The 23,054-nt window shown below is 45.2% G+C and overlaps 1 protein-coding gene across 1 annotated transcript in view; it reads left to right on the top strand.

Annotated features, from left to right (window-relative positions):
• Positions 1–23,054, top strand: part of ptprz1a (protein tyrosine phosphatase receptor type Z1a) — a 76,069-nt gene that overhangs the window by 8,635 nt on the left and 44,380 nt on the right. The window contains exon 2 of the mRNA XM_041939892.1: positions 18,073–18,135. Coding sequence (XP_041795826.1) covers positions 18,073–18,135 — 63 coding nt within the window. The remainder of the gene's footprint in view (positions 1–18,072; positions 18,136–23,054) is intronic.

Raw genomic sequence — 23,054 nt, 5'->3', positions numbered from 1 at the left:
CTGCTACTAGCATAGCACACCTGAAACTCCAAACCAAACTGCAGTCAGGATGCATTGTGGGTAATGTAGTTGACAGGTTTTGATTAAGAAGTAGAAAGTGTGGAAGGAAACAGACAACATCTCTGGTTCTGCTGCACTGATCTGCAATGAGCAGCCTCTGTTAGTCTGCAGCAGCAGGAAGTTTCCACCTCTCTTCACCTCCCCGGCTGGTTGACTGGTGCTGTAGCCCTGGGTGGGTGCTGGGGATGTGGGTGGTGGGATTGGAGGCAGCTGGTGATGGAGGTCAGCACTAACCAGCTCCCACCAAACCGCTGCATCTGGACCGCCAGGTGCTGATTTAGAGAAGATATTTTTAGGGACGGTGTAATTTATGACACAGTGTATGTTAGATTTGTGTCATTCAACAAAAGCAAAGTCACAAATCAGGAATGAATGAAAACAAAGATTGAGCTGAGATATTCTAACCACCACATAGGTTTTACTTCAGTGACATTTGTGATTTAGTGAATGTGAGTTCGATGCCTCCAACAAACTATTAAACACAACAAAGAGAGAAAACTTAAATTATTGTAATAATATTGTGTTTGATGGTCGGATGATGATGATGAGGAGGAAACATCTGCAGTCTGTATTTTACATCACTCAAATCCAGCAGAAGTGTGTCAAGGTTAAAGAAGTGTAAAATCCACAATTTCCTGTGTGTCCCCCCACCCCCCCACCACTAATTCCAATTAGGTCATTCCTCAGAATAGTCGTGCGTCCCCACGGCGCCGTCACAAACTGTCTGCCCGTTAATGAGCTGCTGATGTTCGGCTGCACGGTTAAAAAGAAATGAGTGTTTGACCTGCTGCTCCGGCTGCGACCTGCAGGTGATGTCACGCTGACATCACCTGGAGCGATGCGGTGGAGGCGGGACTTCCTGCTGAGAGGGAGGACAGGTGGGGGGGGGGTGTCTGGACAGACCTTTTCTGAGTCATGCATCAGGCTTTAGGTTGATTTCCTTCCGTTCAGCTAGCCGTTGGTTTCAGTTCATTTCTGGTAGCAAAATGAAATCTCCTTCCTGTCTGCAGCCGCTCGGATTTTATCTAAAACAAAGGAACGTCGCTTTATTTCCCAGATCCTTGTGTTCCTGCTTCCGATCGATTTCCTGGTTGAAGCTCTTTGCCTAGCTAACAAGCTAACAAAGAGCTAACTAGCCTGCTAAGGTCCGCTCACAGTAAATGTGGGTAAAAGGTGACTGTGAAACCGACTGTGGAAATGATCAGTTTGAGTCATGTTGTCGTATTTTTAATCACGTTGCGTTGCTGTAGTTGTTGGATGGTTTGTTTTGCCACATTTTTCTCCATTTTTATGAACCTACAACATGAATCCCACCTTTGTTGTTCCCCTGAGGTCTGATTCAACTAACAAATGTGCAATCAAGTGATTCTTTTCTTATTTTAGTCTATTTGACTTCAACTGATTAACTTTTTTGTCTTCTTCTCTTCTTCTATGTTCTAATTTATTTAGTTATTGGCCTTGCATTTTATAAAGAAGTTTTGAAAAGTGCTAAGCAAATAAAAATACATGTTAATCATTTTGCAGAACCCTCACAGTGTTCGTGGAGACTGAATTTAATTTAAACACAAGATCCTTGTGCTCAAAAAGAGGATTCATTCTCAGTGAAGGACCTTGGAGCCCTAATCTGCCTCTATACCTGCCAAAGAGCAGTGATTCCTAACACGTCTCTGGGGGTCATCAGGTGGAAACCTCCCTTCAACAGTGTTTCGCCTACTTAGTCCCACTACACCTCCAGGAGGCTAGGCGGTGAACTCCGGCGTCCCAGAGTCACCCCCCTAGTGCCAGTTCACACTGCTCCTACACAATCCAAACAGCACCGCCACGTTCAACTGACCCAGAGATGCTCCAGGTAGTGGCCAGCACCGATGCTACCATTTAGCTAATGCTAACCGCTAAGAAGAAAAGAAGAAGACAATACAGTTTCGATGCTACCATTTAGCTAATGCTAATGCTAAATGCTAAACGCTAACTGCTAAGAGGAACAGGAGAAGACAATACAGCTAGATTCACCTATACTGTTAATGTTAACTGCTAGCTGCCAATGCTAACTGCTAAGATACTATCATACTACCACGGCTTTAGCTATTGTTAGCTGCTACAATGCTAGATGCCACATGTAACTGCCAATTGCCACACTACCATCATCTACCCCTGCCTCTCACCAACTACACCAATAAAAGTGGGGTGGGAATACAAACCCTGGTTCGGGTAGGGGGGAGAAAGTAAAGAGGTAGAAATCTGAGATCGATGAATCGGCTGCTGAAGATTGAATACGAAAAATGACCAAATTCATGTGATGGTCATTACACATGGCTGCGCCGTGTTTGTTCCCTTAATGTCGTGTTTTTTACCACACTGCAGACTCAGCGGGCTGATCTGAGCGACAGTAAACACGAGTCTGGTGGAACATGTTGGTGCCTCCCTGCTTCACTGCTGATGTGTGAAACTCTACGCAGTCACAGTGAAGGCCACACGCAGACAGCGAGGCATGCTGGGAAGGACAGAGCAGCGGCGCTCAGCTGAGGCTGACCGCGTCCTGCTGGAGCGTGAACAGACCCCGAGGATCTGCAGTGGGGTCGTTCTTCTCTGCGGACACAGTCAAAGACGTCTGATTTCACTCGAGTTACGTTTAAAGTCTTCAAATGTTTTTCTCGTGACAGTTTCAGACCAACCTCGCTGAACTTGGCCCCTTCAAGTCTTTTTGTAAAGTCTGGCGTCAGTTGTGGGAGAGACTCAGTCGGCTGAAAACAGAGAATCTTTTTTAGCTTATTTTGTTTTATGCACATTTTCAATTTGGACATAAGTGAGTGGACGTGCAGACAAGTGAAATCTTACAAAAGTCAGATAAATAAAAACAAAATGTGAGAAAATGCCTTGAAACAGACTTTTCAGATAAATCATGACGTATATGAAACGTGACTTAAACGTCTCTGCTGAAGAGCTGAAAACATCTGCTCTGTGTGGAGCGATGAGGAGACTCTGCCCTTCCTCATATTAACGCCTGAAACTAACAGACTTTATTCAAAACTTTGCTTTTAAATCCTGTTAAACTTTAATCACTTCAGATCTTAGAAGTTATTCATACCGCTGTTAAAGCAGGCTCCTCTGGACTGCCGGTATCTGTGGATTTGTCCAGTGTTTGTGGACTGTTTTCCCCAGTTGGCAGCTTAGAAGTCCTACATGACTTGAATGCAACATCAGCTCTGAGGTTCACTCAAAATCATCTTTTAACTGGACGCATGTTTGTACAAACACGATTCAGAACATCTGCCTCATCTTCAGCCGGAGCTGCAGAGTAAATCATTATGTCAAGAGTTTGTGATTTAAGTACGAGGCCTGCACACACACACACACACACACACACACACACACACACACACACACACACTTCCTCTCTCATTGTCTCTCCTGTGGGATACAGCGTTGGCACTCTCCTTCGTGCATTCAGCTCCAGTGTTTAATTAAGTCGTTTTTCTGTTAGAGGAGCTTTTCTCTGGGCCTCTGACAAACTGTTTCGTCACCGTGTGTACGATTCGATTAGAAACACGTCTGCTGGAACCAAAGCGGCTCTGCTTGGAACAGACGCTTTATACATGAGGAGATCTGGGTGAAGAGGGAAACTCGCTGCTCCTCCGCTGCTGATTGGGCATTCAGGATGCTGACCATTTACACGATGTTCACCCCAGAAGACGTTTTTGGAGACTTTTCTATTCTTAGATCATCTCCACTGGGGGGTAAAAAATGTAAAGTCGGCTTTGGAAACATCACATCGTCATCAAAATCAGTACGGTGGCCCTTTCAGGACATCTCAGACCGGTCAGCTTGCATCAGACTCAGCTGGACTCAGAGCTGATTAATAAACTGGCATTCACTCACTCATCTGCCCACAGATAAGACGTTCAGATTTGATTTATACAGCATCGTTTCATACGAAAGCAGTTCAAGGAGCTTCACATGATGATAAAACACAAAGCAAATATCATCATATACACACACAGTATATTCTGTACACACACGTCCACAGAGGCTTTGAGATGGACGTAATCAGCCCCAGCTATACTCGTGCTTTGAGTTGAACAGTCACATTAGCATGTTAGCTTTAAAAGTTAGCATCAGTCTCAAATCACTGCTGAAACTGACGTGAATTCAGTCATTAGTTTAAGTTGATGAGGGTTCATCTCCTGCAGAGCATGAATGTCTGTAGTGAATCCGTCCATCAGCGGCCGCACCAGCAGACTGACGGACAGTATATGAAAGTTTCACTTTGAAAGATTTATGGCTGGTTGGAAAATAGTCCAGTGCCAATACTCAATCTTTTTTAAACAGAACTATATATTTGTGCCCCATGTTCAGTAGGAACCAATGGATTTGGAGCTGAGGGCCACAGGAGGGGGACAGACCAACACATTGCTGGTTTTAATGGGATTCATCATTTCAGAGGCTCCTGTGCAGGCTGTTGGGTTTATGCAGGACCCTTTTGGTAGCTGACCATCGACGTTGAGGGTAAGATGATCTCTGTATCGTCACTGAAGAGAAGGTAAACCTTCCCGTCCACGTTAACCTGCTGTCAGTCACAACATGTTGACAAGCTGCGGTTTATATTCCAGGTTCAGGCTGTGCACACTGACTCAGACCCGGATGTTGCGAGGGCTATCATGTTCGACGCTCTGCTGCCGTCCAGACTGTGAATGAATGAGCTTGTGTCCACAGTCAGAGCGATTGTGTAACCGCTCTGTTTCCTTCAATGGGGAGATGACGACAAAGACTGGGCAGCCTGTTTTAGGGAGTTTGTGATGGAGAGTGAGATGAGGTCATCGATGCCACTTCATGTTGTATCATTAAACAAATGAGGTGCTGGCAGGTAGATCTAGTTACCTGTGGACAGAGCCAGCTGTTCCCCTGCTTCCCTGTCTCTCTGCTAAGCTAGTTAATTTAAACACAAGATACTTGTGCTCAAAAAGAGGATTCATTCTCAGTGAAGAACCTTGGAGCTCTAATCTGCCTCTATACCTGCCAAAGAGCAGTGATTCCTAACACGTCTCTGGGGGTCATCAGGTGGAAACCTCCCTTCAACGGTGTTTCGCCTACTTAGTCCCACTACACCTCCAGGAGGCTAGGTGGTGAACTCCGGCATCCCAGACTCACCCCCCCTAGTGCCAGTTCACACTGCTCCTACACAATCCAAACAGCACCGCCACGTTCATCTGACCCAGAGATGCTCCAGGTAGTGGCCAGCACCGATGCTACCATTTAGCTAATGCTAATGCTAACCGCTAAGAAGAACAGAAGAAGACAATACAGTTCCGATGCTACCATTTAGCTAATGCTAATGCTAACGCTAAGAAGAACAGAAGAAGACAATACAGTTTTGATGCTACCATTTAGCTAATGCTAATACTAATGCTAACCACTAAGAAGAACAGAAGAAGACAATACAGTTACGATGCTAGCATTTAGCTAATGCTAATGCTAAATGCTAACCGCTACCTGCTAAGAGGAACAGAAGAAGAAAATACAGCTAGATTCACCTACACTGCTAATGTTAACTGCTAGATGCCAATACTAAGCTAACTGTAGCTTGATTTGGGGGGTACCTGCAACCTCACCCCTAGATGGCAGTAACTCCTGCACACTGGACCTTTGATTGACAGGCGTGTGGGTGATGTACACCTTCGTGTAATATGAATTTTTAATCCAGAAAGTTTTCCATTTGTCGACGTTGTGGGCACACTCTGGGTTTTAACGTGTGCTGACATTTCCTCAGATTGTTCATGGTCTCACTGGGAGCTGCTGTGCAGATCAAACTGGTTCCAGTTTGACTGAAGGTAAAACCTGGTGAACACGAGGCCGCCTTGATGCAGTTTAGTTTACATGTTCCGTCGGTGCCACGGGGGAACGTATGGGATTTATAAGCGATCGAGGCCACATGTCTCCCCAGCATACACACCTCTGCTTTGTTCTCTGATTGATGCCATCATGGCCCACACACTGCACACATTCAGTGCTTCTAAATGTGTTTTTCTTTATATAATAAATCATTATTTATGTTCTGCTCTGTAGCAACTCAGACGTAAAGCTGAGGCTGGCATAGCCAACATTAAAGGTTCAGAATAAATAAAACATCCCTCAGATTGTTGTGTTGGAGCCGTATCTTCCTCAGTTTCCCTTTAAATCTTCCTCTTCCTGTAAACAAGTCGCCCTGAGTGGGCGCTCTTTGTTTGAAGGCCCCGTCGCTCTCTGGGTGTTGGGAGCCGCTGGCTGTGGAGGTGAAGGCCGGGCGGATGAACAGAGACGGGCAGCTCGAAGGTTTCGGCTGCGGGGTTCGTTTGAGATCGATGCAGCTGCAGCGGAGGCTGGCACACGGGGAACAGCGGGCAGGTACCCAGCAGATGTTCAGAAGCTGAAGAGGTGTTTGTGGGACGGCCTGCGTCAGTGCTGAGAACTGGTGTAAATTCAACAAAGGGAGTGAAAGCTGAGACGACGTCTGCGAGTCATTTCTCTGAGAGCAGAACCTGTTTGTCTGATAAGTTTCCAAAAGCTGAGTTTCTACTCGTCTTTACAGCGCTGTTACTGACCAATAAAGATTCTTCTAATGAAACAGTGTGCAGGATGTTACTCCCTTTGACATGAAGCTGTTTCTGAGCTCTGCTGGCTGCATGGCTCTAAGGATGGTGGTGTTGGTTGGTCTCCAGATGATGAACCCTCTGACCTTTTCTCCACCATGTGCTCGACTGGTTTGGAGTGAAATATCACGGAAACCTTTGCCTGGATCACCTGATTTTTGACCCTCTTTCATTGTAATGAGGTATGAAGGTGCGTGCATGTGTGCACGTGTGTGTTTCTGTTAGATGAGTGTTTAGAAATGGAGCTGGAACTTTAGAGCAAACGTTAAGCTAGCTGCTCCCAGCAGCTGCTAGCACAGCTTCTGTGCTAACTGAAAATGATGTCAGCAGGACAGATATGATACTTGCTTCTGATTGGTCGCAGTGAGGGTTGCAGCAGTATGAGATTAGTAGTATTGTTATTATCAGTTACAATGATCCTAAAAGAATGAAACAGTTTTTTTTTTGGTTGAACAAACACTTTCTTATAATTTGACAAAATATTTTACCCTGACAGACATGAAACTTTACACAAACTTGAAATATGTAGTGTTTAATGAGTGAATTCAGTACCTTAGATAAGCAGATATACACAGTGTGATAACCATCGGGTTTCATGCCACAGGGCTTCAGCGTTCGTCGGATCAGGAGGCCGGACTTGTTTACTGTCGAGCCGACAGCACAGCTGACGTGGTCACTGCTGAGTGTTTGGCTGCAGCCCAGAGAGGCTGCTGATGGAAACTGTAGATGGTCAGATCCATTATTCATCTGCTCCCCCCCGGGACAGATCATTTGTTTCTGACTACAGATACAGGTCACACATGAGTGCATGACGACAACGCACGCGCGCACACACACACACACACACAAAGCTGTCAGAGAGCTGTTCAGTCTGATCACGGTTCAGTGCAGTGACGCTGGTGTTGGAAGATGTAGAGCAGAGACGGGACTCTGCAGTTAGCAGTTAAAACCATGACCACACACACACACACACACACACACACACACACACACACACACACACAGAGGAGAGTGTGTTGACTGACAGGAGTCCAAGTCCAACACCCTCCCAGGACAGACACAAATAAACGAATCAGATCTCACTGAATGAACAGAAACAGACATTTTTTATGTAAACCTTTTCATGGAGTGTAGTGACTGGTGGGGGTGGAGGTCCAGGAAGTGGATGGATGTACAGAGTTGTTTTGACACCTGAAATGTTGAACTGCTTGGGGGTGGGGGGGTTGGGGGTTGTCTTGACGTGCGTGTGTTTGGCCTGATGTCTAATGTCCAATTCCTCTACAAAATTATTGACAAGTTTGTCCATAAGAAGTTATAGTTATTGATGACTGCTAGTCAAAGTGATAATTTAGATGTTCCTATTTACTGTTAATTGATTCTGACACAACACTGATCACAACTGATCACTACGTCCTGATTGACATGCTCGACTAGTGGGTTCGACTCTCTGCATCAGTACTTGCCGGATTCGTATCCTACATAATCATGTTCTCTGGGGAGTTTTCTGTGTAGGATAGTTGAAGAGGTGAACTTCTGCACATTGACTAAAACCAGGTTTAAGTTTACCTGAAGTAAACCAGGTATACAACACCTGACAAAGCTCTGAGCACCGAAGCTGTATCTGCTGTATAAAGACAGTGTGAGGAAGGAGTCCGTCAGATGTCTCCTGGACAGTTGATATATGTGGAATCCCTCAGGGGTCGATACTGGGTCCGTTGCTGTTTAGTTTAAACGTTACACACATCATGGAAACACAACACACCTTATCGTAATTATGCTGATGACACACACTTATACCCGCCTTTGTCAAACTGGTAGTTAGCAGATAACAGAACCCTGATCCCGGTCAGCGCTGATGAACTGACAGCTAGCTGTGATGTAGCCTTCGTCTGTGAGCGCCGTCCAGCAGTCGGTGGTCAGAGCTAGCTTGTCTGCTCTGGCTAGCTTGACTTCCAGCTCATCCTCCCTCTCCTCAAAGTGTTTTTCAGTAGCTCTCGATGGCATGACGTACTGTGGAAGCGCAGCTCAGGCTGATGCAGAAGAACCTGTGCCGCATTTATCTCATTTATATCTGAGAGATGTTTTAACCAAACGGCAGCTGTGATGGACTGCAGATGTCTAAATGTAGGTCATGCTCTGAACAAGCTTTGTGTTTAGTTGACATTTGAAGTCAGTAAAGTTCAGACATTTTAATAAAGTGAAGCTACTTATAACAGAACTGATGCACTCACAGGCAGATTTTTCTGCTTTTCCAACAGGAAAAACATGAACACTGCATTAGGGGACTGACTGACGGTGATGCTCCTGCAGCACTCTGATATTTCCCCCCGGTCAAGGTGGTCTGTCGGCCTGCCTTCATTCCTGGTGTGCACATGTGAAATCGCCCTCTCTGCAGCTCGGCTCCTTTCATGTTTTGTCCTCCTTTTAGGGCTGATGGACTCTGCCTGTAGATAATCCACAGCTTTTGTCCTTTGCCATTTATAGTTAAAAGGGAAAGATGAGAGCGGCTGATCGATGAGGAGAATTTCAACCCCGAGGCCTCTGCTCCGCTGATGAGTTTAGTTTTCCACAGCCAGTTCTCCCCTGTGTTAACGCTCCCGGCGGCAGTTTGGGGGGAGTTTTATGCAGAACTGACATTCCATTTGTGTAAAGCCTGCAGCGCTGTGACGAGGCGCTTTGATTTCCTGTTGGTGGTCTTTGGGTGGATTTCTGAGTTTTTATGGAGGGTCTGCTGTGTGTAAATCTAGCAGGAGCACTTTGATGAATCATTCTGCTGTCTGAGCCCTTCAAAGGTCAAACTCTGCTTCAATACACACTCAAAGCCAGTTGGGAAATGTTGTTTTTTGCTGCAATTGAATCAAAACTGTTTTTTACCAACGAAAATAAAACTTATTCTTACGATATCTTTGCCTTAGTGTACGTATACTAGAGCAGCAACTACAGGAACCCAGTGTGAAGATGAGGCTACTTAGTTAAGGTGTGAAAGCAAACCGGCCGCGACTGTAAACAGGAAGTTGTGGTAGAGCGAGCAGTCTGTGGTGTCTGTCCACATCGACCTCCTCAAGCTGAGATTTTTGCTCTCAGGCAGATTCTTCTCTGCTCCTGAAGGAGTGCTTCCCCTCGGTCTCTGACAGGAAGTGTCAAACAGTCCAAAGGCAATTTATGCTTTAGGAAATAAGCTTTAACCCACGGCCGAGCTCTGGTGGAGGCGTGCTCCGTCAGGTCTTCACCTGAGAACTGATTGGATCCACAGACACGACGAGCTGCTTCAGCTCTCTGATTACTGGTCAGAGGAGATTAACACTCACTTCATTTTACTGATCTCCTTCATGAGAGGCCAGAAGTGGATGATGGGAAGTTTGTGAGGAGAAATCAACATCGTGCAGCAGGACTTGTTCAGTAGCTTTGGTGGACATGTTATGACAGCAGAGGTTTTCTACTCAGTGGTTTTTCTCTGTCAGTCTGCTGACAGATCGGGCCTGCAGTCAGACCTCTGAAGTGTAAAACACTCCAGCTGTTCAGGTTCAGCGGCCCATTCACTGGGCGGGCGTTTTTCTGCCCTGAGCTCAGCCTGCCAGGCAGAGCCTGCTCGCTCCCTGAATCCAGGTCCCTGCACTTGGTCTGACAGACCTAAACTCCAGCAATGGTCATAACCCTAAATATTAACAGTCTGCAGTCACCTCAAGCTTTTTGCTGTTGGTTTTATAGTTTTGACCTGAAAATCATGCCTGTAAGGATCAACTCAGGTAAAATTCACACCCGGTTCTGAAAACATAATACTCGATTTATCACAAATGGTGACGTGAAAATCTCTCGTTGATTCAAGTAAGAACAGAAACAGATGAACCAAAATCTAAAGAGTAGAAATTAAGAAGGAAGCTGCCAAAGAAAACTGATGATGATGATCATAAAGAAATAAATACATAAAATACACGACAAAACACCCCACCTCTCCCCCAGCCTGAACTAAATTCAGTCTGATTATCAGTAAACCTTCAGTCTGCTGCACATTTCCCAGATCAGACCGACACGTTTTAGACTGACGTGTTATTGATCTGTCGGCAGAGTTTCAAGTCTCGACCTGCTGGTTTCCATAGAAATGTGAAGTTAAAGCAGTGGCTGTCTGGAAGGAAGCAGATCGACCAATAAGCTCACTGGATCTGGATGATTCACGTTAAAGAGCTGAAACGTGGCAAACACCACCAGCAGAGAGCTCAAAGCCAGACCGTCCTCAGATTAACCTGCCGTACCCCTCCAGTCTGAGCGCTCCGTATTACTCAGACCACCCCCGCCCTCCTCAGACCCTCGGCCCCCTGGCACCAGGAGAGGGGCAGGGATTTGGGTGGGCGTGTTGGGGGGGGGGGGTTGTCACACATTCTGGCACGGGCACCGGTTCTCACCCCCGCAGCCTGTGGACGCCCCGGCTCTCCCAGGGCTCGGCTAATCCTCTTATTCAGCGTCCGGCTGGAGGCTGCGGCGCTCCCACAGACCGGAGCGCCGAGCCGGCCACTCTCCGCTGAATAAACACACTGACACAGTTGTGGTCTTTTTCTCTCCGCACAGACGCTGAGCAAGAGTTCTCCATAGAATCTATTCTCCTCATTCACTCCTTTCCAGTAGAACATAAGCACGTACCCCCTGCTTTCTGTCCTCAACCTGAATTACATCCCCCCTCTCCTGCTCAGTCGCCCTCCCGGCTTCACTTCCTTCTCTCCGTTCGTCTCAAATCAGCTTTTCTCTCTTCGGCACTTTTTGCTCCTGATTTTCCTCCTTCGACAGAACTTTTTCTCTCCTGAGGCTCGTTTTAGTTCTCCAGTGACTCTAGATCACCAAAAAACAGTGAAATCTTTCCTCTGAAGGCGACAAACATCGGCCACGTTGTGCAGCGTGAACCTTGTTTGATGCCCGACAAAGGTTTATAATCTCTGGACTGCAGAGTGACACCGGGCACATTCACTATCATATACTGGAAATCCCCCCCTTTCATGCCCCCATCATCAATATACTGAGATATAAAGACTTTAAGATCATGCACAGGTGTTTATGGAAACGTGTTCAAAAATAGAAAAGAAACATATGAATAAATACAGAAAACAGACCTGAACTTGTTGAACTCATTTAAATAAAAGAAAATAAATAAATAAAGCCTGTCCTCTGTTAGCATGCTAGCGGTTGCTAGTGCTAAGTGCAGCTGAGGCTGATGGGAATCTCATCAGTTTTGCAGGTTGACCCCCTGTCATGGCTGTGATGTTGAGATCTAACACATTAAAGCTGACTCTGTCTGTTTTCTCCGTCCTGTAGTTTTGTGTTGTGGCTGTAATGAACACTGCCGCCTCTAGGGGACCCTCTCTTTTTTTGTGACACTTCCTGTCTGACACAGGTACGTTGTGACAGACTCAGCAGGTGTTTTCTTTGTAGAGGGTGACACAAAAGGTTTCCAGCCCAGCTCATGTGTCGGGTGTTGTCAGGACGCCGGCGCGGTCTGTAACTGAAACCTGCAGTGTTTGATGCGAACACGCCGGATGAGTCGTGTTTGTCCTGCAGCACAGAGGATCAGACGCGCAGTGATCTGAGGTTACATGTCATCTTGTTAATGCATGTGCTACATTTAACGCAGTGAATGAACACAATGTGCTCAAAAACATCATAATGAAAAGATGCATGAAGCTTTGAGCATATCTGCAGTAAATGTCTGAAATATTTGGCTCAGAACAAGATAAAGGACATAAAGGACATTTGACAGAAACATAACAAAAAGGTCAAAGTCCAAAAAGTTGTGCATTTTAACTAAAAATATCAACTGATTAACAATCTAAATCCACAATCCAGACTCACTTAGTGCCTGAAATGTCCTTTTATTTGCATATTTGAGATTTAAAATGTATTTTGCAGACAGTTTTTGATTTGATATCATAACGATAATTGACTGATTGACTCCATTTGATGACATCGACACAGTGGCTTGTAGACTTTTACACATGAATGTGGTTTCTAAACGTGTGTGAACAGCACCCACAGGAGAACACGTGCGGGTGCAGTTCAGACGTTTGCGTGGCTCTTTCACAGCATTAACACGTCGAGTTCACTTCCAGCGTTTAGTCTGAATCCTGCTGCTCATCAGGGAGCAGGATCAGCCAATCAGATCGTTAGACGTGCAGCGCCACATGATGTGTGGGAACCAGCCATTAACTCCCAAAAGGCTGCAGCTCTCTCAAACTGGTTTGGAAAACAATTCTAAATTCTGCATAAAGGGAAACACACACACACACACACACACACACACACACAGATTATATACAGGTGTAACTGTGAAGCCCAAATTAAAACTGAAAATAAGTGAAAACTGAACAAAACATCACTTTGGGAGAGTTTCCATGGAAACTTGCCACACACACATTCATGCAAACAGTGCAAACACACACACACACACACACACACACAGTGACTGTAATGGAGCCCTGATGATATACTGTTCATGCAGCAGACAGGTGTTTCATGTCAGAGCTGCTGTTTACACTGTCTGGTTTCCATTTCCACCTCAACAGAGACGGAGCTCACAGCTTCCTGCCTGTCCTGAACCACCTGACTGCTCTGAGGTCACTGACGGAGGAAGAGGAGGAGGAGGTGTAGACTAATTGCAGAAAAACTTAAAATTAGAGTTTTAACAGCTTTAATAAAAGCGTGGCTGCTCCAACACGAGCAGTTGAGGAGGAGTGTCGATGAAATAGATGTGGGGGGTGGAAAGATGTTTTTTAGTACTAATTAGCGAACGTTAGTTTCCTCCATCCTGAGGTGATGATGATGATGTAGAAGCATCTTCAGCTCGCAGCGGCGGAAATTAAAGCTGCTTCTTGTTACTTGAACTTGTCACCTCTGACCTTTAAACTAGAGGTCGTGACCTTCGGTTTGCGTGTTGGCGGCCATTGATTAAGTGAAAGCAGTAAAGTGAAGAACGCCACCATAGCGAGGCGACGGCAGAGAACACGAAGACAAGAAGGGCGATGTCACCGCTCCCTGCCGCCATGATTGTTTCTTTATGGCTGCTTTCTGAAGGAGACGAGCCGCGGCCGGCCGGCGGGGGCTCTAACACAGCAGGAATATGCTGCAGTATCTCATTCTTTATGTATGCTCATGCAGTGATTCATGGGAAGGTGGCAGGGAGCAAGGTTTTGCTCGTCAGGAGGTTTAGTTCCACTTTGTCGCTCTGTCAGTCTTTCATACCTCAGAGACAGAAGTTTAGAGTCTCCTCTGCAGGATTTCAATCATGATTCTCAAGATTTAAGGATTAAACTTTCTACACTCAGCTAACATGAAATGGATGATTAGATCGTCCTGAGATCTTCCACCAGACCAGAAGAACCAGAAGAGCTTTAGCTGAAGCATGTTTTCCCTGAACCGAGTCTCACAGGCGGATGTTGTACACAACAGCAGGATGAAGATCACCTCAACCTTCAGATGATCTGTTGAACCCCGACACAGTGCAACAGTCGGCCTCGTCGTGTGTTTCATCTGTCGGTGGAATCATTTTGTGATTTTGTGAAGCTGCAAATTAATAAAGTACGTTTTTCTTTAAAAGCTCCAAAAAGAAGTAAACATGACGGTTAAAGTCTCGGTTAGTCGCCGTTCTGGAGCTTTGGATCACATGGCATGCTCCTCAGTCTAAATAATCCATCCAATCCAAATTATCCTGCTATTTAAACCATGTAGAAAGTCATTCTATGTCAAGTTCTTCTATACATTAATGCCCCCCCTGCAGGAAGTTTTAATGCCCAATCTGATCCAAACTTTCAAAGTGATTGTGTTCTCCTCTGTACTCATAGACACTTAATCTAATGCAGCTCCTCTGGTCTTAAAGCAGTCGGCTCACCGGCTTCTGTTGACATGAGAGCTGCAGGTCCCGTGTGAAGGTCTTCAAACCGAGCAGCCGGACCGAAGGTGCTGCCCTGCGGGTGACGTCTTCAATCTGCAGGCCGTCAAACATGTAATCCTGGATTAGACCTCTATCATCCAGAGCTCAGAGGGAATAAACACAGCCCAGCAGGAGACCTCATCTCCTAATTTACTGCAGACTAATACCGGACCCACCACAAACAGGTCGGGACATGAAATTTAATTTGGAGAGGAGCCTTGAAACGCTCAGAAGGATTTCTGGTTTGATTTTCTTGGTTTGATGTTTGTAGCAGTGACTTGATTTTGCCTCATGTGGAGGATTTGTGATATTTGAGTTTTGATGTAGGAAGAATCTTCATGTAAACACACATGAAGCTTGTGTGTTTATTTGCTACCTCTCCATACGTGAGCGGGCGTCTGTCCACCACATGTTGGACCTGCTGCAGAGATCTGATCCCATTTAGCAACGAGAGCATTACTGAGGTTCAGCACTCGATGCTGGGTGGAGTCTGGCTCGTGATGGTCCCGGTGCTGTCGGATGGGGTTGAGGTTTCTGTGCAGGCCAGTCAGACTGGGAAAACCTTTTCTTCATGGAGCTGGCTCTGTGCACGGGGACACAGACTGTTGATGAACATTGTTGTTTAAAATATCATTTTCTGCAGCATTAAAGGGGGTTTCACAAGTCAAAGTCTGGTTACAGGTGTCAGGAGGGCTTCTCTATATGAAAACAGTTGTATGAACCCTATAGTGCCTCCAGAGGGAGCCGAGTGAAGTCGGACGAATGTCCTCAAGTGATGTCACTTGAGTCTGCGTCACTTCAGAGTATTAAGTCAAAGTCAGTTTGAAATTGAAACAGATCTGTCGGTGTAGACGCAGACAGAAGTGAGCTGGTCTCTGGAGCTGCTGCTCATTGGCTGCTGCTAAGCAGCGTAAAACACAACACACCGGAAACTCTGACGGAACCGTCAGCGCTCAGGTTGCATTGTGGGAAATGTAGATGCCAGGTTTTGCTGAGCAACACCTTTTATGAACCTTGGCAGCTTTCCATAAAATGTTTTTCCTTTCATGTATGGACAGCACACATTAATCAGCACTTCTGTAAACGTGTCCGTGGTGACCAGCTGAGCTGGCGGGATGGTTTGGAACCAGTGAGGAGATTGGTTAAAATTTCCAGAGGGAAGAAAACAAGACGCATAAAGAGAGCGGCGGCAACAACATAAGCAAATTTAATAAAGAAATGTGCTGGTAGGTTTGAAAAAAAAGAAAAAAGCAGACCTTTAGGCAGTTCACTGCCAAACGTACTGTGTGAATGTTTCCCCCCTTGCAGGAAATTCAGTGGATTCCCAACATTCTTCTCCGCATCATTACTGCTACTACTAACAAACACCTCATCACGTCACTTTGTTTCCTCTTTGTGTCATGTGACCTCTGCTCTCTGTTTCTCAGTCGGGCCCTCGCTGCTCTGTTATGGTAATGAGGTGCCGGTCTGGAACGGCCCCTCTGGGCGTCGACTTTACTTCATTAATGTGACAGATGCCTGGACAGCTGCTTGGGTTAATGGTGTGGCCTCCTGACATTATATACATGACTGAGAGTCTGAGTGAACGGAGTTAATCAGAAAGGTCGAGACAGAGGCAGAAAGGTTTGGAGGAACTGTGCTGAATGCGAATAAGGCCTCGCTCTCGTAGACTATGCAGAAAAATGTTTTGGTTTTTTGGTAGTTTTGAGCCAAAATATCCAAATATGGCCAAAAGGTGGAGCCTCCGTGTTGTGACAGGTTGGTACAACGGTCAGTTAAGTAAATATGACACCCGTCTGTGGGGAACCCAGGTGGGTTAAGGTGCCCACCATGAACTACAACATCTCCAGTTCAGATCTTTGCTGAATGTCGTTCCATATCTCTCCGATCGTTTCCTGTCATCTCGCTGCTCTTTAATAAACTCAGACTGACATAAGACGTCAAATTATCTCCTCAGATCTGAATCTGTTGTGAAAATATGACTTTGACTGTTGTTGGTTTCCCATTGCATTCCACTCAGTCAGTTTTCTTGGAGCATCTAGTGGCCATTAGAGGAACTGCAGCTTAAGACACATCTGGCTTGTGTTGAGCAGTCTGTCGTGGTGTTACAAGGTGTGGCTCTGTCAGTTGTGAAATTGTTCCCATCGAGGCTAAATATGTGCTCAAAATGGGCCCAAACTGTTAACATTATGTGGGACCTACATGGCAAACCAGTGCAGGTCGATTCAGTGGTCCCATAATGGCCTCCACCTCTGCTTTAAATCTGGCTCAGAGAGCTTTATCACAACAGACATTTTGGTCTTTAAAAGCAGGAAACGTTAAGTGGAATGAAGCCATCGCTCAGGTAATGAGTTACTCTGCTGTGAGAACGTTCTGTAATGTAGAAAATATCTTCTGTCAAGAGCTTTTCAAGGCGATCAACGAGGTCAGCTTCAATTAGTTGAAGAGAGATGGTCCGCACACTGTTAGCGTGCTAACATTCGCTAATTAACACGAAACAAAAAGTAGAGCTGAGGCTGATGGGAATGACGCTCGATTCGATCATAAACCGTAAAGTGGTGACAACAGCGACCGCTCCACCTACACCGAGGAGACAACATGAACGAGAACCTTCACCCAACCGCGGCTTGATGTGCACACCATCCAGCTTCTGACTCAGTCAAATACAGCGGCCTGCAACAGCGCCCCCTGTCTGAGGAGTACAGCCTGTTTCTGTTAATGCTTCTGTTTTACCGGATTCCATTTTATTAAAGGTGTTTTTAATATTGTTCCACTATTTTAAACTCCAGGACAACAACACAGGAGCCAAACGTATGGTATAAAGTTTAGGGACCAATGTGAGGAGGTAGGAAGTGTCTGTTTTTACTGAATCTGTTTTAAGCAGCTGAGGTTTGAAACATGAAGGAGGTTCATAGAAAGCAAATAAAAACTCAACTAGACAAACAAGGTCAGGTAAAGTCGTCTGACGGCTCCTCTGCAGCTCTGTGCTGTGTTTCCGTGGAGCCTGTAGCGGTTTTCAGCTGCTGGATGGGTCAGAGTGAGTCTGGGCTTTTTTTGGCAGCTGTTCAACGCAACCTGCGAGAAATCAGACGGAGTCAAAGCAGCTCCAACACGCAGACAGTCAAACCATAAAACCCATTAAAGTCCAACCCACTAATGAATCTGTCAGCTCAGGTATTTAAAAAGACATTTGTCTCACTGTAAAACACTTTATGACCTCACGGCACGAGTTCATGTGAAGTCGTCGGCCTGTAATTAAATAACACTGTGAGAAAAGGAAACATCGTCTGTAGAGGCAAACCTTTTAATAAGTTCTTCTCCAGGCAGACAATCACTGACAGACCAAACTGTGAAGACAATATGCTGCTCCAGCAGCAGTGAGCAGGATTTACACACAGACAGCATCCAGTATAACAGATACATTCATTATATGCCATGTAAATGTTGTAAAGTGATCACCTCTCTTTCTCTCTCTTGCAGCTGAAGGATATGCATACAGGAATCAACGCAAGTTCTCAGAAGACATCGACTGGTCGTACGCAGGTGAGTCACACGGGAGCCGTTAGTGTAGCGTGGTCAGACTGCTGAACGCTCTGCAGCAGCATCACGGCCGGCGACACGTGACTTTCTCTGCATGTCGCTCTGCATGTTTGCAGACCGGAGTATCATCCTGTCAGTCAACAGGGCCGTCGAGGTGCTGAGTGATTCCAGGAGCTTTAAGCCTCGACGCTCTGAGTGACACTGTGCTTATTCTGCTGACAAACAAATGCATGTCTGGTGTTGAGTGGAAGGAAATGTTGCTGTGGAGCAAAGCTAGAATGTAGTTCAATGGTATGCACAGTAGGTACATCCTGCTAAAAACTTAGTGTCTGCTGCACAATATTATTTATTAAATCTTTTCAAAAATACCAAATGGTTGCTTCAGTGGCTGTGGGTCAAGTGTTGGAGATAAATTGGAGCTTTTTGTTTTGTACCTGGTAAAACATGAGCCAATCCAGACAAACGCAAATGAAAAAATGCTCGATTTTAATCTAATCTGGATTTATTTTTTGAAAACTGCATTTGAACAAAGTTCCTAACGTGGTTCTTAAATGTTATCTTAGCACAGGCCTGATATAATAAATGTCTGTACAAGGGGTATTTATTAAGTCTAGAAAAAACTGCAAAGTTTTGTATTACCACAAATTGAATTTCTACTTTATTGGATACAATACTGAGAAGACGGGAAATGAAGGAGAGATCTCCATCTCATATCACAGCAGATATGATCAGTTCCTTCTGTTGACTCTTCATGTCCTGAAACCTCTCAGCAAACACCTGAAGCAGTTTTCACTCAGCAGCTTTGAACAGCAGCGACGAGGCTCCTTCACAAGCTCTTCTGAAGGAGGTTTCAGCCTCTCAGCTGTGAGGCCGCTCAGCACAGACCTGCCAGCAAAACAGCGTCTGTCAGGATGTGGTCTGTGGAAGCTGCTTGTTGAGCATCAAACTCCACTGAAGAGTTTTACTTCATCAAAAAAAAGAAAATCATTCGTATATTTCTCTTGAAAAGCGCAACGCTCCATATCTGCTTATGTTGTGGTGCATTCAGGGACCACTCTGAAGAAGGTGTGAGTCTACTATATTATTTTCTTTGTCACTGAATAAAAATAATCGCTTTTTGTAATAATGAATTGGGCCAGATCAGATGGTCCTGCAGGCCAGATACAGCCCACAGGCCGGAGGTTTCCCACCACTGCCTTAAGCCATGAGGGCAGCCTGACAGTTTGACTGTGTCGTGCCTAAAGAAGTAAATATCCCCCTTAGTATTTTTGTTCTGCTAGTTCCTCCAGCACTTCACGGTGAGATATTTCAACAGCTGCTGTCAATATATTTTTCCAACTTCTTTCCAATTTATTTATTTAGTTTTATCTTTAACCTCCTAAAATGAATCAAACTGACCAGCTTGATCAGGACCAGTGAAGCACCACTCGAGATTTAGGCTCATATTTGGAGGGTTGCCATCAGTAAACTCTTTAAAACCCTGCCGAGGTGCCTTTGAGCAACGGTGTGAACAGATCTGTGTTACTCCAGCTTCTGCAGTTCACATTCTGATGTCTGATTCAAAATCAAACTTCAGGAAAACGATTCTGCAGAATCACACGAATCCAATTTCACCTACTTTAGTCTCGTGTTAGGATTTCCATGTGAATACACACACACACACACACACACACACACACTTTGTGTTTGATCTTTCTGGATCAGAAGAAGCTTTTGGCTGTCTGACGAGAGCTCGCCATGTTAAACACAGGAGATTTAATAAAGAAAGATGTCGTGTCGTCTGTTGATCTTTCTCGCAGGAGTTTTTAGAGCTGTTGGTGGTTTCTGACCTTTGACCTTTCATTACAAGTAGCTCCGCACACAAACTGTCAGATTAAAGAAAAATGTTTTACATAAACCTGTTCAAATCTGTTAGTTAGTTCGTGGTCCACAGTCTCTTGTGAGGATTATTATTAGCAAAGAAATGTGAAATTTAACAGTTTATCTTCATCATTTAAGAAGCTTTGGAGCGAGACTTTAATGAACTAAATGACACTTATTTAACTTCTGGGCTCAACTTTCAAACAGAGAAAAGTTTGTTTTTTTAAATGTAAATCAGTGTCAAACGTGACGAGTTCAGTTTGTTTCTGAGCATGCTGGGGGGGGGGGGGGATTGAGCTTTAGGTCCTGAATGCAGCAGAGTGGGTGTGAATGTGTACGAGATAAAGTGATGATGGAGTGGGTTGTGTTTGCAGTCCTCTCCTGCGTGTGGAGGAGCTTTAGCTTTAGCTTTAGCTGTAGCTTTAGCTTTAGCTTGTCGCTCTTTGTTCTTTTCCATGTCATTGAGACATTTGGCCCCACCTACAGCCTCCATACCTGCCCTCCCCTTCAGTCTGAGTCTGGCTCGTCATAGCAGCATGAATAGACATCCTGGAGGAGATGGATGTGGTTGGTCGAGGCCGGTTCACGATGTGTTCTTCTCCAGAAACTCTGTGAGGCCACAAGTATATGGACAACCGTTAGTGTCTTAAAGGTTCTTTTGCTCTGTTTTTCCTGGTTTAACTCCCTTTGTGACAACAGTTGTTGGGGTCACACTTCCTGCTGTGTGTAAAGTGTGTGTGTGTGTGTGTGTGTGTGTGTGTGTTTCAGTTGGAGTTTGGATGTAGAGTCTCAACAGGACAACGCTGCCTTTGATGCTTAAATGCAAAATGACTTGAAACGCGCTTCACTGGCTCTTCAGTCAAACTTACAGAACTTTATTTCAGCATCTCGTTAAGATCCCAAAGATTCAAAGACATCAAACGTGACTGAATTTTGGGCCAATGTGTTTAAAATGATGACATCTGGAATGTTTCCATTTATTTGGGACTGTGCAGCCATAAAAAACCAACGAGTGTTTGGTTTTAATGCTTCACTCAGTTTAAACATCGTATGGCTTCACAGAGCAGCTGGAACATCACCACACAGAATAATATACAGTGTTTGTGTTGGATCGACATGATGTGGACACTCATTCTGTTCTTATAGCTACTTTAGAGGACAGTGAAGGTAAAAACTTAGTGTTCAAAGGGTGAGTTTACATTTATGATCCTTTTAAAAATACTATAAAAGTCAGTTTGGCTTCATATTAAATCAAGTTTTAAGACAAATCATCCTTTAAATCTCTTAGAACTCACTTTTATTACCTTTACCTTACTCATACTTTGACCACAGTGAAAAGTTTGGTGGTTTTCATCTGCAATATTTTAATTCCCCCCAAATAAAACCAGAGGTGAAGTGTCAGTATAAATTATTATTAATAATAATATCAGTCCTCAGAACCAGCAGTCTAATCACAACCATTGATCTGCTCAGTGGTTAAAAGGCTCTCAGGAAGTAGACGGGTGTCATTTTTATTCATCTTATTTCATCTGCCTGGTGGTTTGGTCGCCTTTAGGCTTTTAAAACCTTCAGTCAATGGAATATGTGCAAAAATGAACCTTCTGTTGTTTCTCTGCTTTCTTTTCTTCAAACTTTCCTGCTACATGATTTAGTCATTGTGTGTGTGTGTGTGTGTGTGTGTGTGTGTGTGTGTACACTCCATTGACATGCTAATATCCATCCTGACCCAGAAGCCCGTCTGACCTGGTTGGGCTCTTTGTCCTCCGCAGGAAGGAGCTCAAACAGCCAATCAGAGTGAGGGCAGGGAGTCATGTGACCGCCGGAGTACCTGCTGATAAACACAACACCAGCTGGCTGAAACAACACTACAGCACATAATTAGCAGGAAAGAGCGTTATCTGCGAACCTCTGCAGGAGGACTGAGAGCTCATCACGCTGAACATCTGGGATGTTTCGTGTTGACGAGGCCGTTTGAGAATTATCTGAGTCTAAAACGCTCCCAATAAAAATGACAAAGAGCTGTTTAATGTGGCTGGAGCGATTAATAACTGGTCAGTTTTGTTCAGGTTGTTGGAGTTTCACATGACATAAAGTGAACAGACATTAACATGATGACATATAACAGCAGCTACAGACATTACAGCAGTTACAGGCAGGTCGATGGTGGTTAAAGCTGCTGTTTCTATCATCTGCTCCACGATTCAGTGCCTCCATCATAACCTGTAATTTAGACATCATGACCTTTATGGCATGTGGCTACGAACAGGTTTTAATAAGCTAATGATAGTAATCATGATGACGGGGCTGAGGCTCCTGAAGGAGACAACTGAAGCAGGATTCATGTTTTTATGGTTCAGACGAATCACAGCAATGAAAACATCCGAGAAGCCGTTGATGCTGAAGTCCAGTTATCTCTCAGAGGGTGACTCTGTCAGTGATAACAGCAGCACAGGTGACTCTGAGATCACCTGTCGCTCTCCCTGCGTCATCAGAACGGCGCCACCTTTTCCATTACATCCCATCACACAGGAGGCTCGCCATGCGAGCTGATCCCTGATCAGTTCAACCACTGAGTGATGTGTGTGGGTGAGAGACCAGTGGGGGACACCCATGTGTTTTTACTAACTGCTTCCCTCCCTCCATCACCTGATCGGGTGCACGAGTTAGTTTCATCAGAGGAAAACAAAGATGGATTTCAGTCAGATTGATGATGCGAACAGAAACTCAAAATTGTGTAACGAAGCAGGAGGACGGCAGCTTTTCAGTCCGTCTCTCGTCTCCTAAACGTGGCTCAGAGGCGTCTTCATCCGCCGGGTGAAGACGCCTCTGAGCAGATGTGAACAAATCTCTACAACTGCTCGGACGCACCGCGGTCACAGGGTCTGGATCTGCGCTCCTGGTCAAACCTCACATGCCGCTCAGATTATCTCTGCAGCGAACAGAAAGCCTGAGGCTGTAGATCAGTTTGACACGAGCTGGAGCTGCTGGATTAAATCTGTTTGGCTCTGTTTTGGTGCAGCTGACACACGTGAATGAACTGCTGGCTGCAACACTTTCCACGC

Source organism: Chelmon rostratus, chromosome 6, assembly GCF_017976325.1.
Source record: "Chelmon rostratus isolate fCheRos1 chromosome 6, fCheRos1.pri, whole genome shotgun sequence".
Taxonomy (NCBI): domain Eukaryota; kingdom Metazoa; phylum Chordata; class Actinopteri; order Chaetodontiformes; family Chaetodontidae; genus Chelmon; species Chelmon rostratus.
Note: the sequence above shows the minus strand (reverse complement) of the source record. Positions and strands in the feature narration are given on the sequence as shown.